Below are 24,588 nucleotides of genomic sequence, written 5' to 3' on the forward strand. Positions count from 1 at the left end.
CATTGGCGAGCAGATTCTCAACCACTGGACCACTAGGGAAGTCCCAACACGCTCTCTCTTTCTGCAGCTTCACACATGGTCTGTGACTGTTCGGAGCTGTTATATGCCCTCTTCATTGGCAAATTTGACTTCCATCAGCAGAAAACTTCTTTAACCCTGCATATCTGAATTACATGGAGTTCCTCTGTGGTCACCCAGCAGTCTACTTTTCCCATTTCATTACCTTTTCCATATTGTTTGGTAATCTCTCATTTTTATTCATGAATCAATGCCCTCCTCTGAATGTTAAGCTCCAAGAAAGCAGGAACCATACCTGGTTGGTACATCATTATACCTCAGGCTCCTAGTATAGTGCTTGAACAGTGTGAACATTCAGTCAATGTTGGTTAAATGGAATGAATGCTCTTCTGAATGTTTTCACATCCGTTATCTCAGTGGGGGTAAAGTGGAACAATTCAGAGAGGATTTTAGTGAAACATAAGATGATGGATTAGAAGATTAAATTATTTGTTGAGTTGTTTTGCCCCAGTAGGAGGAAGGAGAACTAAGAGACAGGAAAGCTGGTTAGGAGAGTAGAAGCATTTCATACTACCCTGTAAAACAAAGAGGAAGAATTAAAAAAAAAAAAAAAAAAAGCTTGCATTATTCAGATTTCATATTCCTTCTAATAAGTTGAGACCTATAAGGAGGGGTATGTGTGTGTGTTTTAATATTTTAAACTGTCAGATTGTCCATCTCTTAGGGTTTATTTTCTTCACCTGGAAAAACTACATAACATGATGTAAAAATGTTTTTGTAAACTTTGCTCTTTCAGTTTGTTTTCTTTGGAGGGAGGTTTACAGAAGTAAGTAATTGATTTCATTCTAGCTTTTCTATTCTCAAATTGAGACAACATGTATTTTTAAAGATTTAACTGAGTTTTTAAAAAAGGATAAAGAAGTAAACACCAAGAAGTAAAGGAACAGGCAGTCAGTTGGAGGAAATCTGGGTTCAGAAAACCTAGGTAAGATAAATTACTTTTTGGACAAAATGATCTCTTTCTGGAAGTCGATGTGTAAAACACGTGGTAAGGAGATCCAACCAGTCCATTCTGAAGGAGATCAGCCCTGGGATTTCTTTGGAAGGAATGATGCTAAAGCTGAAACTCCGGTACTTTGGCCACCTCATGCAAAGAGTTGACTCATTGGAAAAGACTCTGATGCTGGGAGGGATTGGGGGCAGGAGGAGAAGGGGATGACAGAGGATGAGATGGCTGGATGGCATCACCGACTCGATGGACGTGAGTTTGAGTGAACTCCAGGATTTTATGATGGACAGGGAGGCCTGGCGTGCTGCAATTCATGGGGTCACAAAGAGTCGGACATGACTGAGCGGCTGAACTAACTAACTAAGACACATTACTTGGTGTCTTCAGCTTCTTCACAGAGATGAACTTCCATAGCTAGAGAGCTCATCACCATTCAAGATAGACTTTACAACAATTGCTTGACATCCCGGGCAAATTAGATGTCAGCTATGCCAAAGACAAAGTAAATATGCCATTTTGAAACTATTAAGAGATTGGTGTGTGTTCTGTATAGGGTAGTGACTATTCAGATTCTGTATGGAGATGTAGATTGAACAATATTTAAAGAAAAAAGAGATCAAGATGTTTTCCTTAAAACACAACTTTGTATCTAATGAGCTCCATAAAAAATAAATTTGTGCATAGTACCTGCTGCTGCTGCTGCTAAGTTGCTTCAGTCGTGTCCGACTCTGTGCGACCCCATAGATGGCAGCCCACCAGGCTCCCCCGTCCCTGGGATTCTCCAGGCAAGAATACTGGAGTAGGTTGCCATTTCCTTCTCCAGTGCATGAAGTGAAAAGTCAAAGTGAAGTCGCTCATTTCGTGTCTGACTCTTAGCGACCTCATGGACTGCAGCCTACCAGGCTCCTCCGTCCATGGGATTTTCCAGGCAAGAGTACTGGAGTGGGGTGCCACATGGAAGAGAGAAGCTTGGTTTGGAACATCTTGAGAATTTACCACAAACATCGACCTCTGCAGGAAAAGAATCTAATACAGATTTTAGAGAATGCTTATCAGGCAGCACTGTATTCTAACAGTTCTACCAGACGAGTTAGCTCAGAAATGCATCTTGATTAACATAAATTGAGCGTTGACTGGCATTGTTTTAGATTTTCTGGCTGTAATTAACTAGTAGCTTTGTTAAGTCCTCATGGTGATTTCTGGGTGCAAGAATCACATGACTAGTTTATATGAGGAAGTTTGCATTCTGGTTTGCTGTGCCAGAGGACATGGAGAAACTACATCTAAAGGCGATAGAGACCACTTAGGTTTTAAGGTGAAACAAGAGACATCGAGCTGTCTCTTGTGATTTAGAAATGAAATTTAATCTGTCAAAGTCCATTCCTATCTACCCTGACTCTTAAGGCTTTGCAGAAGCACTTCAACTTGGAGGTTATACTGAGACCGTGCAGTTTGACTCATGGAAGGTCCTGGTAGAGTCAGTGTGGTACAGCTGTACTGTTGTTCAGTTGATAGAGTAACTGGTACAGTAACTTAGTACCAGTTAACAATGGCTACCAGGTCTCTAGCTGTTCTCTACAGTTTTCTGTTTGGTGAGATGTAGTGTCATTGTCTCTATGAAAATAATATTTCTCATATTAGATTGAGAGATTTCAACCCATATCTAGTAGAGTGATCTGGCAAAGAGGTTTGTGGGGAGTCAGCACACCTGGAGTTAGTGTGGGTAGAGATGTCTGATGGGTGAACTGGATGGACTATGAAAAGAACGTACCTGGGGTAAGAGTAGATGTCTGTTTTCTGGAAACAGGGTAAGAGTCTCCTCCCAGCTCCACAACCACTGTCCAGCTCTTCCTCTGAGCATGCTGGGGGTTGTTTTTAATTTTGTGGCTTCTGTGCAATTGTTTCCATGGTTTATCTGAGTTTCCTGGATGAGTGACTTTAATGTGCTGCCTGGTTTGGGATATTTGGTTCAAAGAGACTAAGACACAGAAAGAGCCTGTGACAAATAGCATGCAGAGTGTGGCGTTGCTCGTACGTCAGCTCTCCTCATCTTGCCCACCCCCTTGTTCTCACATAAAATGAGGGAGAAAATGGAGAATTTAAATTTTCAAAGATAAATCCATCTGATTCTGTTTTCCCTGGCCCAGGGCTTTTTCTTTCATTTCTTTCCGTGAACCAGAAGGCTTTCTGTCATTGGAAGAGCCCCTGTAAGGCAGTTGTGTGGACCTCTCAATGTGGCCAGGGGCCATTTGTGGGATGAGAGAGCAGGTGGACCTGGAGATGGGGGAGCATTGTTTCATCGCAGAGAGCCACAAAGGAAGTCTCTCCAACTTCATACAACCTGTTGTCTCCCATCTTCCATTAAATTTTAAGTATTTCTAATCACACATTTTTTCTAAGCAAGGCTGGCATCAACTTCCTCTTAAATTATTTACCAATGCCAGTAAAAGATAATGGAGAATTTGAGCAGAATGAAACGTGCTTTACTCTTCCGACTTCCCTGTGAATTAGAACAAGGTTAATCTTGACACCATGGTGATACAACAAGAGATGAGAATCCTTCCTGTATTTCCACAGAGTACGGTACAATCCACAGCCCCTCAACGCCTATTAAAGATTCAGATTCTGATCGATTGCGTCGAGGTTCAGATGGGAAGTCACGTGGACGGGGCCGAAGAAACAATAACCCTTCTCCTCCTCCGGATTCTGATCTTGAGGTATGTTGTTGCCAAAGCCTAAGTAAATATCAAGTGATTTAGAAGCTAAATGCAGATTCTATATATGATATTTATACATGTTTCAATGCCTTTCTCCCAAATCATCCCACTGGCAAAACCAATACAATATTGTAAAGTTAAAAAATAAAATAAAAAAAAAAAATGCGGATTCTGTATACCTGCTACGAGTAAGGTGTCCGAATGCCTTTGTTACTGCTTTACGTTCCATATCAACATAAATAAGCCAGTTTTTTCTTTTTTTCATATTAAAGGTAAAGCAGCTGTTTATTTCTGTTTTCTCTTCTACTTCATGTGGTAAAGCATTTATTTTTCTTCTTTAGTGAAACATCGTAAATTATATCATTCTGCTTTACAAAATTCTCTTGTACTGCTCTGTGTCATTGCTGTTAAATTAAGTGTTGTACTAAATATGCTTCATAAAACTCACTTGGAAATTAAAGGCACCCTGTGTGTATTGGGGGGAAGAAAACCCAGAATGTTCTAAACAGAAGTAGTCATCACCTTTTGAAACATGCTTTGGTGGAGTTCAAAGCAGGAGAGATTAATTAAAACTTTACAGGATGATAGATTTCAAAATGTTGAATCCACTGATATTAACTTTCTTTTCATTGCCCAAGTGAAACTGATGGTAGAAAACATGATTGTTTTGGCTGAAAAGATGACAGATTTCCAGCAGAACTTGCGTGTATGAATATGTGCTGGTGTGAGTGGGGTTGGGAAGAAAAAAGCAGAATATGGAAGCCTTTGGTGATATCTCAAAGATCTTTTTGAAATGAGTTCCTTCAATAATTCAATTCTAAAAACCCCAAGAGTATGCCAAGAGCATGCAGGTTATGTCTACTTAAGTTATTAACTCTGAAATCTCAATAAAATCAGGCAGGAACAATATACCATCCATTTGATAACATCCCAGTAGGTAATACAAGGTGAATAGATGATGTAAAGTTTTAGTTTTTATATACAATTTTTAGATACTCGGTTTATTAAGAATAAGCCATAAGATTAGTTATTTTAACGCTTCTTAATGAACAGTGATCAAAGGCAAAGAAAAGATCAACTGAATGATTTTTCATTGATTGCCCCTCTATCTTAGGAATTATAAACAAACTCGTTTTAGCTTATTTTCCATGTCTTTAGAACTAAGACTGAGAAGTGACTACAGAAGTAGAAAGAACATATAGTCTTATTTCTTTCCTGTATTTTTGACAGTGTTGCTGATATGTTTATTCTCATATCTTATCTGAGGTTTTATCTGAGAAAATCTGGGACATATACTTTGGAACATTTGTGTTTAAAAAATTGTAAATTCAGATTTTTCATTTGTCTCCCATTTCAAGACTACCTTTCCTTGTTGAAGTTATGAGTAGCAGTTTTCTCAGCCAAGGGCAAGACACACTGATTTGGTGCTTCCTTTGTAGAGGGTGTTCATCTGGGACTTGGACGAGACAATCATTGTTTTCCATTCCTTGCTCACTGGGTCCTATGCCAACAGATATGGGAGGGTGAGTACCAAGAGGCATCATTTGCTCATTTCTTTAAATCTGCCTAGAATTGAATTTTTTATCCAAATGGGAATGTGGCTTAAAGTACTTAATTTATTGAAATAAATATATATATAAGACAAAGCCATAAATTAACAGAAGGAGGTTTTTTTTAGGCTCTTAAGAAGATAAATATCTCATAAAGATAAACTTTATGCAATTAAATACATTCTTACTTCAGACCCCAATGAATAAAGGTGATCAGATGCTATTCTAGGGTGAAATAGTAGAATATATAGATGATATAGAAAGATCTTTTGTATTGTGTTTTTTTATTTGCCACATGTTTTTATTCTCTTTATTCCCAGCATATTCAGGGGAGCAGATAGTTCACTTTATATTGTCTTCCATGATTAGCAGTGTTAGTATTTTATTTTCAAAACACTTATTATGAATGTCTTTATTAGTCCCTTTGCTGTGCAGCTAAATTTATGTGAATAGTTTGTAAAAATTTGGCCTCTGAATGACAAAGGACAAATATATCCAATTCTTAGTTGTTACAACAACTTATCTTGGTGGTGTAGGTACAGAATAATTTTACAGATCACCTTCCATGAATATAATTTTAAATTCAGTGTTCTGTGTTTGGGTTCCCCAAAACCTTGCAAATTCTTTTTGTTTCTTTGCTGGTTCTATAGCTTTTTCTCATGCAAAAGTCATGTTATTTAAAAGTGTCTTAAGTGAAATTATCCTGTGAATATGATATTTTTCATTTTTTTAATCATTAAAGAAATCATATTACAAGTCTTAGATCCTTGGAGGTATTGGTTGGAAGTCTTAGGAACTAATTCTTATGTGTTGGTGACTCCAGACGTTTCTCAGCATTAACTGTTAAAATTGATAATTCATAAAATAGTCATGCTCTCATTACAGACTTTGCAGGAATTCATCCTTTCAATAAATCATATTTCAATAAATACATATTTAGTGCTTGATATGTAGGCATCTGGAGGTGAAAGTGGAGAGATGCTCATTGTCACAGTGCAGCCTTCCTCTCCTTAACCCTAAATATATACCTAATACAAAAAAAGGGGGAGGGCTAGAGAAATGCACATTGGTAAGAGCTAGAATATTCCACCATTTGAATGTCTGTCAGAAATATCTGTAAAACACAATATCCCCCAATTTATTGTTAAACAGATTTTCTATGAGAAGATAATAAAAACACAGATTATTTTAAAAATAAGGCTATTTTTTGTTTTCTAAGGAACCTCCATAGTGTTCTCCGTAGAGGTTGTATCAATCTACATTCCCAGCAGTGGAAGAGATTTTCCCTTCTCTCCACACCCTCTCCAGCATTTATATGTGTATTTATTTAATAATTAGTGATGTTGACCATCTTTTCAGGTGCCTCTTGGCTATCTGTTTGCCTTCTTTGGAGAAGAAGATCTGCTCATTTTTTAGATTTAGATTTTCTCATTTAGATCTTCTCATTTTTTGACTGGATTGTTTGTTGTTTTGATATTTAGTTGCATGAAATGTTTGTATATTTTGGAGATTAATTCTTTTTCAGTTACTTCATTTGCAAGTATTTTCTCCCATTTTGAGGGCTGTCTTTTTATTTTGTTTATGGTTTACTTTGCTGTGCGGAAGTCATAGAGTCAATCATTCAAAATAAGTCTTTACTTTGTGGCTAGCACATATTAAGGATTCTGTAAATATTAGTTGCATTATTTTTATTATTTCTTTGATCGATATTATTACTATCCCTATTTCTACAAAAACTGCTCCTTTAAAAGCCTAAAATGTCAAAGTATAGTAAGTAGGAAGAGTCTTGAAGATCATCTTTACTGAACCATTTTAATGGCCCTACAACTAACTCCTGGAGGAAGAGAGCTGGCCCCTGGAACTCACAGAAAAGTGTTGAAAAGGAAACACTTAGGAAATCAACATTTGAAAACCATCCAGAAAGTCTCAAGTCTTTAAAAGCTTTGTCACTAGAGGCCAGATTGATTAAGGAGAGTTGTCTTGATCTGTGTGCTCTAAGCCATTGAAAGGGGCCTGCTTAGAGGTGGTGAATATCCCCTGACTTCCTGGCCTTGTGTCATTCTCTGACCATAAATTACAGGTTTTCGCATGGAATTCATACCTAACATGGAAACCAATGGCAACTTAGAATTTTTCACTTGGATTCTTGATGATATCTAAGCCAAATGTTATAAATATTATGAATTTTATTTTTACCAGTGTCAACTATTGCTATTTTAAGACTTCAACCCATAGTATTTAGTTTTTTCATACTAGGGTATGTGATAAAAATTTTTATCTTCTATAGTTTCCCAAAGCCAAATGTATGTATTCTTTCAAATATAGATGATTTGAGATATTTAATTGTAAGGTTATCCTTTATGAGTTGATGGGTGTTGAAGAGAGAGTAACTTCAGAAAGTTGGGTTGGGGAACGTCTACCTGAGCATGATCCCTTGAGCCTGAGATCGGAATGACCTAGAGAGTCCAGTGGATAATGTGCCCATCAGGAGAAAGAGTGTTATAAGCAGAGGAAATAGCAAGCACAGAGACAGGAAAGGGTTTAATGTTTGAGAGGCAAAGAGGACAGTGTTGCTGAGCTTAATGAAAGAGACATAGAGTCAAGAGAGATAGGTGCCAGGATGAGGGCAGGTATGAAGCACCTCCCAGCCATAGTCAACAGAATTGATCTCATTTCATGCGCTGTAACAAATCACTGAAAGTCTTCAAGGGGAGATATGAGATCTGATATAGTGTTTTAAATTCCTTTGGCTGTATGTGGAGAATTAGTGGTAGGGAGAGAGAGGATGAGGAACAGAGAGGAGGTTTCAGGGTGATCAGATGCACTGGCAGTGAAGATGGAGAAATGATTGGATTATGGGTTCTATTGCAGATAAAGAATTAGGATTTAATGGACTCTGATAGTGGGCAATAGGCAATAGGAGATCAGATCATTCACAGGGTTTTGTCCTGAGCAACTGGAAGAATTTTCATAAATCTGTTGAGATGGGGAAGAACTAATTTGGAGGGAAAATGGAAAATTCAGCGTTGCTCAAGTTTGAAATGCCCATGAGACATCTGCTCAGACCAGGCAAGGTGACACCTGGAAGGGGACCATAGGAGATGGTGGAGAGTGGTCGGGGAGGATGTCAGATTTAGAATTAACAGTGCACAGCTCAGGATGAGAAGGTCCTCAGACACATTTAGCTCAATTTCTTCCCAAACACCTTCTTTGAGCTTGGCACTGTCAGTCACCCTGTCCTCTCATTGGTGGGACATGGCCCTTTCCTGACTTTTGAGGACTCCTTGCTGAGGATGTTGACTTGTAGCCTAAATCATGCAAGAAAGCTTGCTGTATGATCTCTTTATTGGAGAACTTTAGAATCTGGCAGAATTGCTCTAAGATCTGATACTTGTGTCTTATAAGAATGTGTGGTTCAGCAAGGACGCTTCCAAACAGTAATAATAACTAACTCTTTGCGACCCCGTGGGCTGCAGCATGCCAGGCTTCCCTGTCCATCACCAACTCCCGGAGCTTACTCAGACTCATATCCATTGAGTCAGTGATGCCATCCAACCATCTCATCCTCTGTCATCCCTTTCTCCTCCTGTCTTCAATCTTTCCCAGCACCAGGGTCTTTTCCAATGAGTCAGTTCTTCGCATCAGGTGCCCAAGTATTGGAGTTTCAGCTTCGGCATCAGTCCTTCCAGTGAATATTCAGGATTGATTTCCTTTCGGATTGACTGGTTGGATCTCCGTGCAGTCCAAGGGACTCTCAAGAGTCTTCTTGAACACCACATTTTTGGGGGCTCCAAAAATCACTGCATATGGTGACTGTAGCCTTGAAATTAAGACTCTTGCTCCTTGCAAGAAAACCTATGACCAACCTGGATAGCATATTAAAAAGCAGAGACATTACTTTGCCAACAAAGGTCCATCTAGTCAAAGCTATGGTTTTTCCAGTAGTCATGTATAGATGTGAGAGTTGGACTATAAAAGAAAGCTGAGCGCCAAAGAATTGATGCTTTTGATCATTACTTGGATCCCTCTTTTCTACCCGGGATGCAGGAGAGAAGTCTCAGGACAGTTCAGGGGTGAGCCACCTCTCTTAGAGCACAGGTTCAGGGATATTACTGGGCTTTGTCAAGGGGGTATGTGGTTGGGCCTTACTCTGCAAGCATATAAAGCAGTGAATGCCTGACAATGTGATTGCTGTTCCGTCTCTATGGGAACCAGATACTTGAGAAGTAGCTTAGTCACAGTAGCTTAGGCTACTCGATGAGTAGGCCATTCAGTAAAGGGATACAGGATCTGGTTGATATAATGCAAAATTAGGGCATGTTACAGCAATATGTACCAAAAAAAGTTTGAGAATGTCTCACCTTCCATGTAATCCTAGCTGTGGGAAGCAGGCCTGCTGGGTGTTATAAGGAAGTGCTATTTTATAACAAAGGTGATGGGAACAAAAAGAAAGTACTACACACAGTTCAAGTTTTAAGGAAGAGAAAAGAAACAGCATATTAAAAGGAAAATGAAGTCTATGGATGTTAATGTAAATTAGGTTGTTCCTAATATGTCCTAGCATCTTTTAAAGTTGCTTTCAAACCAAATCCAAATTCCCCAATTTTACTGAAGTAAAAGAGTCTTGCTTTTTTTCGTTGAATGGTCTCTTTAACGTAGACAAGGTAATAATATAGTTGTTGACATCAAAACACAGACCCCAGATTTATATTTAAAATAAGCTTTGTGCTGATGTCCAAGCATGTCCTTCTTGGGGGAGGACTTCTCGTGATACCCAGTATCTTGATTATTTTAATACTTTCTTTTTATTGTTACTTTAACACCTGTGTCTTATACAGTTTTGGGCTAGAATAGGTCTTCAGAATCTTGAGCCTCGCTCCTCATTTTACACAAAAACCTAAATGTGAATACTTAACACAGCATGAAGCTTAGCATTTTAATTGTTGTTGTTCTGCTGTTATGTCATTTTTGATTCTCTGTGACTCCATGGACTGTAGCATGTCAGGCTTCCATGTCCTTCACCACCTCCCAGAATTTGCTCAAACTAATGTCCATTGAGTCAGTGATGCCATCCAACCATCTCATCCTCTGTCGTCCCCTTCTCCTCCTGCCGTCAGTCTTTCCCAGCATCAGGGTCTTTTCCAGTGAGTCAGCTCTTCGCATCAGGTGGCTCAGCTTCAGCACCAGTCCTTCCAATGAATATTCAAGACTGATTTCCTTTAGGATTGACTGGTTTGCTCTTCTTGCTGTCCAAGGGACTCTCAAGAGTCTTCTCCATCACCACAGCTTGAAAGCATCAATTGTAGGCCCTACTTATTAAGAATCTCCCCTGTGCCCAGGACTCATTTAACTCAACTCTAGTGCTCTGAAACTGCTGTTGCCAAACCCATTTACAGATGAGGAAACAAATTTAAGAGGTTAGAGATCAAATGTGAAAAACAGTACCATGTGTGGCATAAGATACATATTAACTGCATTTTAGTGTAGCTGAACCTTGACTGTCAAAAAAAAAAAAAAAACAGCAACAAAAAACCCTTGAATCTGACATAGTGGCCAGTAGGTAATATATGATACTGTCTTTAAATTTTTGAAGTACCAATATGTGATTGGCCTTATGATGTAATAGAAGGAGCATCAGATTTGAATTCAAATAGAGCTATACTCATATTCAAGCTCTGATTTTCAGTTCACTGACCTTGGCCAAACTGTTTATCCATGCTGAGCCTGGTTTCTGTATTCATAAATCTGACTGCTTGTAATCACTTTAAAAATTCACTTGCATCAATGATATCTCAGTAAAGCTAGAAGGTATATAAAAAAAAAAAAGATTTAAGTTGTGTCATGAATTTGAAGGGTCCAGCGCTATGTCTTACTAATAGCAATAACCTAATAATAAATACAGCATATATCACTGATTGATCTTGTACCTGCTCTCTAAGCTTTTGTTTTGTACTGTGCCAGGCTTATAGGATGGTCCCAGTTGTCACAATAAGTTTAGATCAACTAAACCTCCCTAGGGAGTGTATTACTGTGATCGTTCAGCACATTGAGGGAAGAAAAATTTGACGACAGTTTACCCCATTTCATCAGAACATTCCAGGTAGCCAATAAAGACTGCTACTTTTTAGAGTACTGTGTCTGTTTCAGGGCATGACAGTAAACTCCAGACTCTAATGAGAGATGACCACCTTCCATGATGGCTGTAGATGCTGGATTCTCAGCATGGTATCAAAGCAGCTAGACATCTAGCATCCTCCTCGGACTATAGAGGATTTAGTTATACTTAAACAGAATGATCTCTCTTTTGGAACCTCCGGACCAGGGGTTCACAAACTTTTCTGGTAAAGGGTAAGATAATAAAAATGTCTTGGGCCATATGCTGTCATGACTACTCAGCTCTGCCCTGGTAGTGAGCCACAGACATATGTAAATGAATACATGTCACCAAATGTTATATTAATAGTTCCCAAGTTTGAATTTCATGCAGTTTTTCCATATCATGAAATATGTGCCTTCCTTTGGATTTTAAAAATTTAGACCAGGGATTGACAAATTGTATCTCAAAGCCAAATCTGATTCATTACCTGTTTCTGTAGCGCTTCCAAGCTGAGAATGCTGCTTGAATTTTTGAAGGCTTATTAGTTAGTTAGTGTTAGTTGCTCAGTCATGTCCGACTCTTTGCAACCTCATAGACTGTAGCCCGCCAGGCTCCTCTGTCCATGGAATTCTCCAGGCAAGTATAGTGGAGTGGGTTGCCATTCCCGTCTCTGAGGGATCTTCCTGACCCAGGGATCAAACCTGAGTCTCTTGCATTGCAGGCAGATTCTTTACTGTATGAGCCACCAGGGAAGCCCTATAAAGGGTTTATATATATTTGTTTATTTTAAAATAAAAGAATCTTCTCAGAGACTATATATGGCCAGCAAAGTCTAAAGTATTTTTTGTCTGTCCTTTTAGAGAAAATGTTTGACTGCCCTCGTTCTAGATCATGTTCTGAATTTTGTGTTGATTAATTTTACTCCTGCCTTCAGGACACCAGGGCAAAGTCAATGACGGTCACAGTGTGACTGACTAGACAGTAAAGTCAGTGCAGGCATCGTGTGCCTGCATCTGGGGCCCCGATGAAGCACAAGCCAGCACATGAATTTGTCAGGGTAGCAAATTGGCAGTGACAAATAGGCCCCAAATCTCATGCTCAAACACAGCAGAAACATCTCTGTCGTATTGATTGGGCTTGAGTGGATTATCTAGGTTGTATGGTCTAGGCAGCCTTTGGCAGTGCAGGAATGATTGTGCCATCTCACTGGATAGCTTCTGAGGCTTCTGGGGCCTCGTCATCAGCTTTCTAGCCCACAGGGGGAAAAAGCAGGGGGAGCGTGAATGGCACACTCTAAGTACCAGCCTTGGAAGGAAGGGCACACACCGCTGCTTCCTTGGCCTAGTGCAAGGGAGACGAGGAGATGTAACCTAGTTGTGTGGCCAGGAAAACACAGAAAGTGGGTTTCGGTGGATGGGTGGCAGTGACAGCCACAGTTCTCAGCTGAGAAATATTTGACAAATGAGTAAAACCCAGAGCACACTTTCAAACCCTTGTGGTGGCTCTGGCCATCCCAGCAGAGCAGTGCCCTAGGGCTGTGTGCCAGATGTGCCACGTGGCCACTTAGTTCCAAAGGATCATTCCCTGATTTTATTCTCTACTTTGTGTATCAGTGCCATGTTAGATCAAAATAATGAAATAAATTAGGGTTGTCAATATAATTTCGGAATTCTGTGAAATGACCTGGAATCTAAACTCTCAAAATGAACTAGCACAGTATTTTTGGCTCTTAAGGGGATTTCCAGCAAAAAGAGCCTCCTTTATCCCTTTCCTTTGCCCTTATTCTGACAGTGGTTCTCTTTCCCTTTAACTGTCAGCCTCTTCCTCCTTATTGGCAGTAACATACTGAAATGTATGTTCCTGCTACCTTTTGAATAAAGCTCTATTTTTCATGCCCATACATGTAAAAGGAAATGCAGCGGACAAACATGAATCATCACAGTTTTCCAACCACCACGCTGGTCTGCCATCACCAGCTTTGGACCTCCCTTGCTTTAAGGCCTTTGGAATAGCCCATTGAAGATAATTCAGTCTCACTTGTTCTGTCTTAATCTTCCCATCTGTAAAATGGGAGCAATCACAGGGCTTTTGGGAAAACAGTATAAAGCACCTAGAAAAACACTCATAGGCACTTTCTAAATACGAGCCATTATTGCTTACCTTGAGGAGTTCAGAAGAGGGAGTGGGAAATAGTGAATACTTTATTGTTCCAGGTAGCATACAGGAAGCGGTGGTAGCTGAGCATAACCGTTTAGGGAAATGAGCGACAAAGTGGCTGGATATCTATTAAGGATATATAGAGGATCGTATTTGCAGAAGATGAGTAGCAGAAAATGTTCTGAAATGGTAATAAAAGCACTGCCCCTTTGTTCAGCTTTTACAACCTGCACTGCCATCTCACAGTCATTAAACATCCAGTTAGTTCCTTCTTTTTTTCTAATGAAGAACCTGTGTCTCAGAAAATTAAATGATTGCCCCAAAGAAGCTCATCTGTTAACTGACAACAACAGGAATTTCATCTATCTTCTGATGGGCTCATTGCCTGCAAAAAGGGGATGCACCCAGTAAAAAGTTTGGAAAAGTAATCTCACTTCTCTGCATCTGCCCCTTCAAGGTTAAGACATTAAAACTGATGCTTAAGAATGTGTCCATGATCTTGTGGCCAACAGCGCATTTGGCTGATAAAATCCCTCATGCCTACATACTTAGAAAAAACTTGGAAACAGAAACTTTTAAACATTTAGGTTTTGTGCTGTAGGCATGGGGATGCCTTGAAGAGTATTGAAACAGTAGAGTGACGTGATGAAGTGAAGAAGTGAAGTGAAGTTGCTCAGCCGCGTCCAACTCTTTGCGACCCCATGGACAGTAGCCTACAAGGCTCTGGGTCCAGGGATTTTCCAGGCAAGAATACTGGAGTGGGCTGCCATTTCCTTCTCCAGGGGATTTTCCCAACCCAGGGATCGAACCCGGGTCTCCTGCATTGCAGACAGACGCTTTACCATCTGAGCCATGATGGACATGTACAATTTAGAAGATTGATCTGATAGCAGAGAAGATTATTGCAGTCCTCCTGGTAGGAAATAATCAAGGTCTGAGAGAATGGCTGTAACACTAGGAAGGAGAGAGAGATAGGAGAGGTTACAAATGAAAGCTAGATAGGTCTTTTGATTGGATTTAGCTGCGTAGGCTTTTTGCCAGCACTGCGTGGGCCCTGACTTGGCCAGATCTGTCCTGGCTTTGTTCTCATTCTTCCCTCTTTGTACCACATCTTGGCAACTCTCTCATGTTTGGGATTCATTGGGTTTTTTCCACAATCACAATTAATCTTTGGAATGGTGAAGTTCTTACTCTTATTCTCTACTTGGGTATTATTTTCATGGTGGTGTTCTTAAATAAGGAGAAAATTAGAGCAGTTCAGTGTCACATATCTAATCAATGAAAATAACCTGATTAGCCCCACCATAAGTTGTGGTTTTGTTTTGTTTTTTTCACTTTTTTAAGTCATTCATCCAATAATACAGCTATGATTTATTTCTCATGTGTGTACTTTCTCTCCTGGTAATCCAGATTATTTCTTAATTGGCATCAGAACTACACCCAGCTCCTAAAACTTGACATGAGAGGGCTGTATAAAATTGCAAAAGTAAATATTCCTTTGATGGTATTGATAACTTGAGACAGATTAGAGAAAAAAATGGAATCTTTGGGTCTCATAGTCTGTACAGATTATTTACATAACACTTTTAGAAGTATTTTTTAAAGAAATAACATTTTAGCATTTTTTTTTCTTCTCTCCAGTAAGGGAGTTAATTTTCTCATCTTATCTTTAATCCTTCCCTTGTGAGCAACCAGCATGGGGCCTTGAAAATAAGCCACCCCTGGACTCAAAGTGCCTGCCTATTCCTGTTTTTCAGCTTCTTTTTCTCCAAAACAAAGGATCCTGAATGAAGAGAATGTATTTTCAATGGCATGCAGGCCCTGTTCCCTGGCTGTAATACTAGCATTCAAAATAAGGAGTTGCTTAACGGGTCCAGAATGGCTTTCTTTTCCTTTCCTTGGATCGAGACTGGCCAATATTGTTGTTGCTTCAGGTAGACTTTACAAGATTTTCACATTGACCAGCAAATCCTCATAAACCTGCTCACAACCTTCCCATCACACCTCACTGGGCCACATCAGTCCCGGTAATTATTCACTGCCGGAGGCTTAACTGCCCACACAGGGTCAGGGCAAATAGAATTTTTAGGAACCTTACCTTTTAGTCTACAGATTTAAAATATAAGTACCATATCCCAAGGTACTAGTCAGACTTTCTGAAATAGTTGAACCGTCTTTTAGCCTAAGATAAATTCTTTAAATAGCATTGTAAAAACATGACAGATTCTACTTTTTGATCCAAAATAGAATAGCAATTGCCAGGAGTCTGTATAGATCTGATCACATAGATGTCATGGGGTACCTATTCAACAGGAGAGATGCAAAAGAAATTTATCATGTATTTAAAATGTACTTGGAAATAGGAAATAGTAATAGGTAAAAATTAGAAAGCAAAACTAATTTTTTGGCTTTCAGTGAAATAAACCCCTGGCATCATTGGTGCTTTGTAGAACCCAATTCCTAGCTTGGAATGCTTAAAAGTAGAACAACAACTTAGGTATTAAAATATTTCTTAAAAGTCTCAACTTAAAGAATTTAAATTGGATAAGTGTATATTGCCTATACTTTTGCCTGATTTATTTCACTGTGGTTTTTTTTTTTTTTTTTTTTTTTTTTTTGCTTTTAAGTTTAGAAAAATATGGTTAAAGAAAAAGAATGAAAGGGCAAAATGTGCCAAGGTGTGGATATAAGAACTGGAGTTATATTAACAATACAAACAGTTATTTCTTTTAATACGTTGCCCAGATATCTAGTCTAGGTGGTGGTAGTGTTGCAGGAAGGGGGACCCCTTCCAGGGCCTGAAACTGGGCTCTTGTCTAACACTTGGAAATGAATTGTCCGAGGAGACACATGTGCTGACAAAGCAAGAGATTTTATTGGGAAAGGGCACCCGGGTGGAGAGCTGTAGGGTAAGGGAACCCAGGAGAACTGCTCTGGCTCACAGTTTCAGGTTTTATGGTGATGGGATTAGTTTCCGAGTTGTCTTTAGCCAATCATTCTGACTCAAGAGTCCTTCCTGGTGGCTCCTTGTTCAGCCAAGATGAATGCCAGAGAGAAGGATTCTGGGAGATGGTCAGATGTGTGGTGTCTCATTTTGACCTTTCCCAAATTCTTCAGTTTGGTGGAGGCTTATTAGTTCCGTGTTCCTTAACAGGACCTCCTGTCCTAAAACAACTCATACAAATGGTTACTATGGTGCCTGGCCAGGGTGGGCAGTTTCACTGTGCTTCCCCTAATGGTAGCTCAAGCGGTAAAGAATCTGCCAGCCAGTTCGGAGACACAGGTTCGATCCCTGAGTCAGGAAGATCCCTGGTGGAGGAAATGGCAACCCACTCTGGTGTTTTTGCCTGAAAATCCCATGGACAGAGGAGCCTGGTGGGCTACAGTCCATGGGGTCGCAAAGAATCAGAACGACTAAGTGACTGAGCACACAATAATATATATTCAGAATGACATAATTATATATGGTCTATATAAGCAGTAAAGAGAAACTCTTATTAACATTTGGTGCCATTTTTAATTGTTTTTGCGGTAAAACTTAGGTGACTTCAGTTCAGTCACTCAGTCCTGTCTGACTCTACGACCCCATGGACTGCAGCACACTAGGCCTTCCTGTCCATCACCAACTCCCGGAGCTTACCCAAACTGATGTCCATTGAGTCGGTGATGCCATCAACTGTCTCATCCTCCGTCGTCCCCTTCTCCTCCTGCCTTCATTCTTTCCCAGCATCAGGGTTTTTCTGTCAGTTCTTCACATCAGGTGACCAAAGTATTGGAGTTTCAGCTTTAGCATCAGTCCTTCCAACGAATATTCAGGACTGATTTCCTTTAGGATGGACTGGTTGGATCTCCTTGCAGTCCAAGGGACTCTCAAGAGTCTCCTCCAACACCACAGTTCAAAAGCATTGATTCTTCAGACAAGACCTTCTAGAATTAACACCCAAAAAAGATGTCCTTTTCATTATAGGGGACTGGAATACAAAAGTAGGTAGTCAAGAAATACCTGGAGTAACAGGCAAATTTGGCCTTGGAGTACAAAATGAAGTAGGGCAAAGGCTAATAGAGTTTTGCCAAGAAAATGCACTCACTGGTCATAGCAAACAGCCTCTTCCAACAACATAAGAGAACACTCTACACATGGACATCACCAGATGGTCAACACCAAAACCAGATTGATTCTATTATTTGCAGCCAAAAATAGAGAAGCTCTATACAGTCAGCAAAAACAAGACCGGGAGCTGACTGTGGCTCAGATCATGAACTCCTTAGTGCCAAATTCAGACTTAAATTGAAGAAAGTAGGGAAAACCACTATACCATTCAGGTATGACCTAAATCAAATCCCTTATGATTATACAGTTGAAGTGAGAAATTAGAGCATTAAACCAAAACTAAAAACCTTGGGATATATCTTTCAAAATAGTTACATAAAAGGAAGCTATATTTTTATGGCTAGATGAATGATTAGCTTTAAGTTTTCTAGAGGAAGGACAAAGTATTTTATCTTTACACTCAAAAACATTCTGAATCCTATACTAAAAACCCAAGAAAAGATAAATAAGTGTTCCTTAAACTATTTTGAGGCTCAAAGGACCATGAATACTCTGAGCCTAAAACAGAATTTTAAGAAAGTAAGTGAAAATGAATTAAGAAAAGCATTTTTGAATCAGTCTCAGTTCGGGGAGAGGGGTGGCAGGGAGGGTGGGTAGGTACAGGGGGCAGTCATCTTTGCCATTAAAAATAGATTAAATTGCCATTAAAGCCATGAAATGAGAATTATGAGTGCATATGAATGCATACCACCCTTCAAAGCAATTTCACAGATAGGTAAGATCAAATATGTTCAAATACTGGAATTAGCAATGCAGATATAGCTATGATATTTCTCAACATAAATGGCCAACAAAATAATCTGAGCAGCATTGAACTTCAGCTTGATCACCAAAATAAAACAAAAGTCATGTCATAAAGTACCCTCTCCTGCTCTTCCCCCCCAGGTCTGGATTCCATGCTAATGCCATGTGGTCTCCATGTTAGGACTAACCAAAATTTAAGAGCCCATCCGAAGAAGTTATCAAAACAGAAGTAGTAGATGATACCCAGTACCTTAACCTTCTGGCCTATAGTAGTTTTGTTGTGGGTAATGATCACTGAAAACGTCCATTAAGTATTTCAGAAAATTGTACCACCAAATGTCACCATTCCCTAGTTGCACATTCAAAACCATTCATATTATATGAGCTGTAGTACCCAAGATATGCACTTGGCCATGCACCCCTCTTCTGTCTGAGTCACCATTTGTCTCCTGGCTTGATACCAATGAGTCATTTAAAATATCCCTCCTTCTTAGAAAACAAACTTATGATTGCCAGGGGGAGCGGATAGTTAGGGAGTTTAGGATGGACAGGTACACACTGCTGTATTTAAAATGGATAACCAACAAGGATCTACTGTATAGCACAGGGAACTCTGCTCAGTGTTATGTGGCGGCCTGGACGAGATGGGGGTTTGGGGGAGAATGTACACATGTACATGTATGGCTGAGTCCCTTCCCTGTTCAGCTGAAACTATCACAGCATTGTTAATCGGCTATACCCCAGTACAAAATAAAAAGTTCAAAAAGTACAGTCCGTCCTTAATAATTTCTTGAATACAACATAGTAGTGTAGGAGGTGCCTAGCCAGAATTTCTGGCTTCAGGGAGCTTTTAGATTAATAAAGCAGATGCTGCTGAGTCACTTCAGTCGTGTCCGACTCTATGTGACTCCATAGACAGCAGCCCACCAGGCTCCCCTGTCCCTGGGATTCTCCAGGCAAGAACAGTGGAGTGGGTTGCCATTTCCTTCTCCAATGCATGAAAGTGAAAAGTGAAAGCGAAGTAGCTCAGTCGTGTCCGACAGTGGTGTCCGACTCTTCGCGACCCCATGGACTGCAGCCTAGCAGGCTCCTCCATCCATGGGATTTACCAGGCAAGAGTACTGGAGTGGGGTGCCATCGCCTTCTCTGAATAAAGCAGATAGTCAGTAGGAAATGAATGAACCTTCAGTAGCAGTCCTTCATGGGCGGATCTAAACCAACACCACTAAACCTGCAAAGAGGGAAACCACAGAATATCCAAAGGATATAACAATAGGATATATCCAAAGGAGGAACAATCTTAGGAAGGAAACAAGTATTCTGTATTACTCATGACAGTGTTCTCTGGTAACTACAATCACTTAACTAGTAAGAAAAGGCCAATAATAGGATGTTAAATGATAACACTAGTATCATGAGCCAGAAAAAAAGGATCAGGAGCTACACAACCAAAAACTAAATGCCAGAAGTCCTAAAGGAGATGCTTCTAGGGTTACTGCGAGTCTTAAATTACACTGGGAATTCTCCTCTGCAGCTTATCAGTGTTGCAGTGTGACCATGCTGCTCCTATGGCTTCAATTATAGATGTATTAAATAGAAGTTTCTCTGGCTTCCTGGAAAAGGCCATTCCCTTTGATAAAAATTAGTAGCGTTAATACAAAGCGGTGTCAGACACACATCCTGTGTATATTCCAAATCTCTCTAAGTCTGAGTACAGATGAACAAGCATGTCCAAGCATCTTCTTTTCAATAAAAGAGGATATGCTGAGGAACTTTGCAAGGCTTTTGGAACTTTGACTTAAAAAAAAAAACAAAAACTTGTCATTTTAAAAGTATGGTTTGAATGTGCTTTACATTTTCAAAATTTTTTTTAATCTATAGTTTTACCACCAGAAGACAACCAATCTTGTCTCAGTGAATATTTTTGCCTATTTTTAAAAAAAATTTAGTATAGACAATTCTAAATATCTACAAAAGTAGAGGAAATGGTATTGATATAATGAAACCCACTGTAACCTCTGCCAACTTTAACAATTACCAAATCCTAGTTAATCTTGTTGCATCTGTGTCCTTACCACATCCCTCCCTGCCTGGCTCTGTTGGAGAATTATTTTTCAAATAATTGTATTATTTAGTTTGTATGTATTTCAATGTGTATTTAAGACTCCATTAAAAGAATCTTTAGAATAGAAATGGTAGCTAGTACTCAGGACTTTAGCTGTCTAGCAAAATTAGTAATTTCTTAATATTAAATGTCTAATCAACAGTTACAGTTCTCCAATTCTATTTTGATTTTAAATTGTAGTAAAATAAACACCTAAGATAAACTACCTTCTTAACAGTTCATAAGCATACAGTTCAGTAGTATTAAATACATCCACATTATTATACAACCGATCTCCAGAATTCTTTGGATCTTGTAAAACTGAAAGTCTATATGGTTAAATAACTCCCCATTTTCCCCTCCCTCCAGCACCTGGCAACCACCATTTTGCTTTATGTCTCTATAATTTTTATTACTCTTTATTTTTATTGAACTATAGTTGATTTACAATATTGTGTTAGCTTCAGATGTAGTTATATATGTGTGTGTGTACATAGATTTTTTTCAGATTCTTTTCTATTGTAGATTATTATAAGATACTGAATGTAATTCCCTGTGCTAAACAGTAAATCCTTAGTATTTATTTTATATGTAATGGTATGTATCTGTTAATCCCATACTCCTAATTTTATCCTCCCCTTCCCCTTTGGTAACTGTAAGTTTGTTTCCTATGTGTGTGAGTCTGTTTATTTCTGTGTTGTAAATAAGTTGATTTGTTTCATTTTTTTAGGTTCTACATGTAAGCAATATCATACATTTGTCTTTGTCTCCCTTACTGCACTAGTATGGTTATCTGATTTTGACTCCTGAATACCTCATATGAGTAAAATCACACAGTATTAGTCTTTTTGTAAGTGGCTTACTTCACTTAGCATAATGTCTTCGAGGTTTATTCATGCCTTATGCATGTGTCAGAATTCCTTTCCTTTTTGAAACTGAAGAGGAACTAAAGAGCCTCTTGATGAAGGTTGAAATAGAGTGAAAAAGCTGGCTTAAAACTCAGCATTCAAAAAACGAAGATCATGGCATCCGGTCTCATCACTTCATGGCATATAGATGGGGAAACAATGGAAACAGGGACAGATTTTATTTTCGTGGGCTTCAAATTCACTGCAGATGGTGACTACAGCCGTGAAATTAAAAGACACTTGCTCGTTGGAAGAAAAGCTATGACAAACCTAGACAGCGTATTAAAAAGCAGAGACATTACTTTGCTGACAAAGGTCTGTATAATCAAAGCTATGGTTTTTCCAGTAGTCATGTAGGGATGTGAGAGTTGGACCATAAAGAATGCTGAACGCCTAAAAATTGATGCTTTCGAACTGTGGTTCTAGAGAAGACTCTTGAGAGTCCCTTGGACTGCAGGGAGATACAACCAGTCAATCCTAAAGGAAATCAATCCTGAATATTCACTGGAAGGACTGCTGCTGAAGCTGAAGCTCCAATACTTTGGCTACCTGACATGAAGAGCCGACTCATTGGAAAAGACCCTGATGCTGGGAAAGATAGAAGGCAGGAGGAGAATGGGACAACAGAGGACGAGATGGTTGGATGGCATCACCAACTCAATGGACATGAGTTTGAGCAAGCTCTGAGAGATAGTGAAGGACGGGAAGCCTGGCATTCTGTAGTCCATGCGATTGCAGAGTTGGACACTACTGAGCAACTGAACTGAATAATACTCCATTGAATGGGAATGCCTCATTTCATCTATTCATTTGTCAATGGACACTTGAATTGTTTCTACCTTTCAGCAGTTGTGAATAAGGCTGCTATGAAAGTGGCTGTATAGATATCTCTTGGAGACCCTGCTGTCAGTTATTTTGGGTGCCGGAAGTACAATTAGACTTCCCTTGTGGCTCAGCTGGTAAAGAATCCACCTGCAATGCAGGAGACCTGGGTTTAGTCCTAGGGTTGGGAAGATCCCCTGGAGAAGGGAAAGGCTACCCACTCCAGGATTCTGGCCTGGGGAATTCCATGGACTTTACAGTCCAGGGGGTCACAAAGAGTCAGACACAACTGAGCAACTTTCACTTTGACTTTCAGAAGTAGAATTGCTGGATCATATAGTGATCCCATGCTTAATTTTTTGAGGAATTGCCATATTGTTTTCCATAGCAGCTGTGCCAACAGGACACAAGGGTTCCAATTTCTCTACATTTTTATCAACACTTGTTATTGTCCAGTTCTTTTATAGTAGCCATCCTAGTGAGTGTGAGGTGGTATCTCACTGTGATTTTGATTTGCATTTCCCTAATGATTAGTGATGTTGAGCATCTTTTCATGTGCTTGCTGATCACTTGTGTATCTTTGAAAGTGAAAGTCACTCAGTCATGTCCGACTCTTTGCGATCCCGTGGACTGGGGCCTGCCAGGCTCCTCTGTCCATGGAATTGTCCAGGCAAGAATACTGGAGCGGGTAGGTGTTCCCTTCTCCAGGTAATCTTCCCAACCCAGGGAATGAACCCAGGCCTCCCTCATTGCAGGTTGATTCTTTACCAGCTGAACCACTGGGATCGCTATTAAGTTCTCTGCCCATTTTTTAACTGTGTTTTTTTTTTTTTTTTTAATGGCTGTGTTGTAGGTGTTCTTTGTACCTCCTATCAGATACAGGTTTAGATATTTTCTACTACTCCATAGTTTACCTTTTCATTCTGTTAATTGAATCCTTTGATGCATAGAAGTTCTTAGATGTAGTCAAATTTATCTATTTTTCCTTCTGTTGCCTGTGCATTTGTGTCATAGCCAAGAAGTCACTTGCCAGATTCATTGTCTGAAGTGTTTTACCCAGAGTTTTACAGTTTCACTCTTATGTTTAGGTATTTGATCCATGTTGAGTTCATTTTTGTGTATGGTATAAGGATCCAACTTTATTCTTTTGCTTGTGGATATCCAGTTTTCACAACACTGTTTGTTGAAAAGGCTGTGTTTTCTTCATTGAATAATCTTGGCACTCTGTTTAAAAGTCATTTGACCATATGTGTGGGAATTTGCTTCTGAGCTCTGTTGCATTCCAGTAGTCCATATGTCTTGTCATTATTCCAGTCTTTATAAATGACTATTTTTTAATTAATTTACAATGGAGTATAGTTGCTTGGCAGTGTTTGTTAGTTTCTGCTGTTGAGCAAAGTGAATTCGCTACACATATACATGTATCCCCTCTCTTTTGAATTCCTTCCCATTTAGGTTACCACAGAGTGTTGAGTAGAGTTCCCTGTGCTATATATAGTATGTTCTCATTAGTCGTCTATTTCATACACAGTGTCAGTAGTGTGTATATATCTGTATATGTGATTATGTGTGTGTATATATTTATGCTATGCTATGCTAAGTCACTTCAGTCGTATCCGACTCTGTGTGACCCCATAGACAGCAGCCCACCAGGCTCCCCCGTCCCTGGGATTCTCCAGGCAAGAACACTGGAGTGGGTTGCCATTTCCTTCTCCAATGCATGAAAGTGAAGTCGCTCAGTCGTGTCCGACTCTCAGCGACCCCATGGACTGCAGCCTACCGGGCTCCTCCATCCATGGGATTTTCCAGGCAAGAGTACTAGAGCGTGATGCCATTGCCTTCTCCGGTATATATTTATATATGTATGCTAATCCCAATCTCCCAATTGTTGCCATCCTTCTCCTTTCTCCCTTGGTATCCATGTTTGTTCTCTACATCTGTGTCTCTCTTTCTGTTTTGCAAATAAGATCACCTATGCCATTTTTATAGATTGCACATATATGTATTAATATATGACGTTTTTCTCTTTCTGACTCATTTCACGCTATATGACAGTCTCTCAGTCCATCCATGTCTCTATATACCATACTGTTTTGACTGCTGAAGCTTTATGATTAAGTTTTAAAATTAAGAAGTATGAAATCCAACTTTGTTTTTATTTTTCAAGATTGTTTTGGCTATTTGGATCCTCTGAGATTGCATATGAATTTTAGGATGGATTTTTCTGGTTTTACAAAAAAATACCATTAAAAATCCCCTTAAAAATTTGATCTACCAAAAATATTCTTCTCTCAGATGGTAAAGAATCTGCCTGAAATGTGGGAGACCCGGGTTCCATCCCTGGTTTGCGA

The 24,588-nt window shown here is 39.5% G+C and overlaps 1 protein-coding gene across 10 annotated transcripts in view; it reads left to right on the forward strand.

Annotated features, from left to right (window-relative positions):
* The window catches only part of EYA1 (EYA transcriptional coactivator and phosphatase 1), a 193,975-nt gene that overhangs the window by 103,446 nt on the left and 65,941 nt on the right, over positions 1-24,588 (forward strand). For all 10 annotated transcript variants that reach the window (XM_070382268.1, XM_070382274.1, XM_070382270.1 and 7 more), the window contains 2 exons: positions 3,605-3,744; positions 5,184-5,267. In XM_070382268.1, coding sequence (XP_070238369.1) covers positions 3,605-3,744; positions 5,184-5,267 — 224 coding nt within the window. The remainder of the gene's footprint in view (positions 1-3,604; positions 3,745-5,183; positions 5,268-24,588) is intronic.

The sequence above is a fragment of the Bos mutus genome, chromosome 14 (genome assembly GCF_027580195.1).
Source record: "Bos mutus isolate GX-2022 chromosome 14, NWIPB_WYAK_1.1, whole genome shotgun sequence".
NCBI classification, from domain to species: domain Eukaryota; kingdom Metazoa; phylum Chordata; class Mammalia; order Artiodactyla; family Bovidae; genus Bos; species Bos mutus.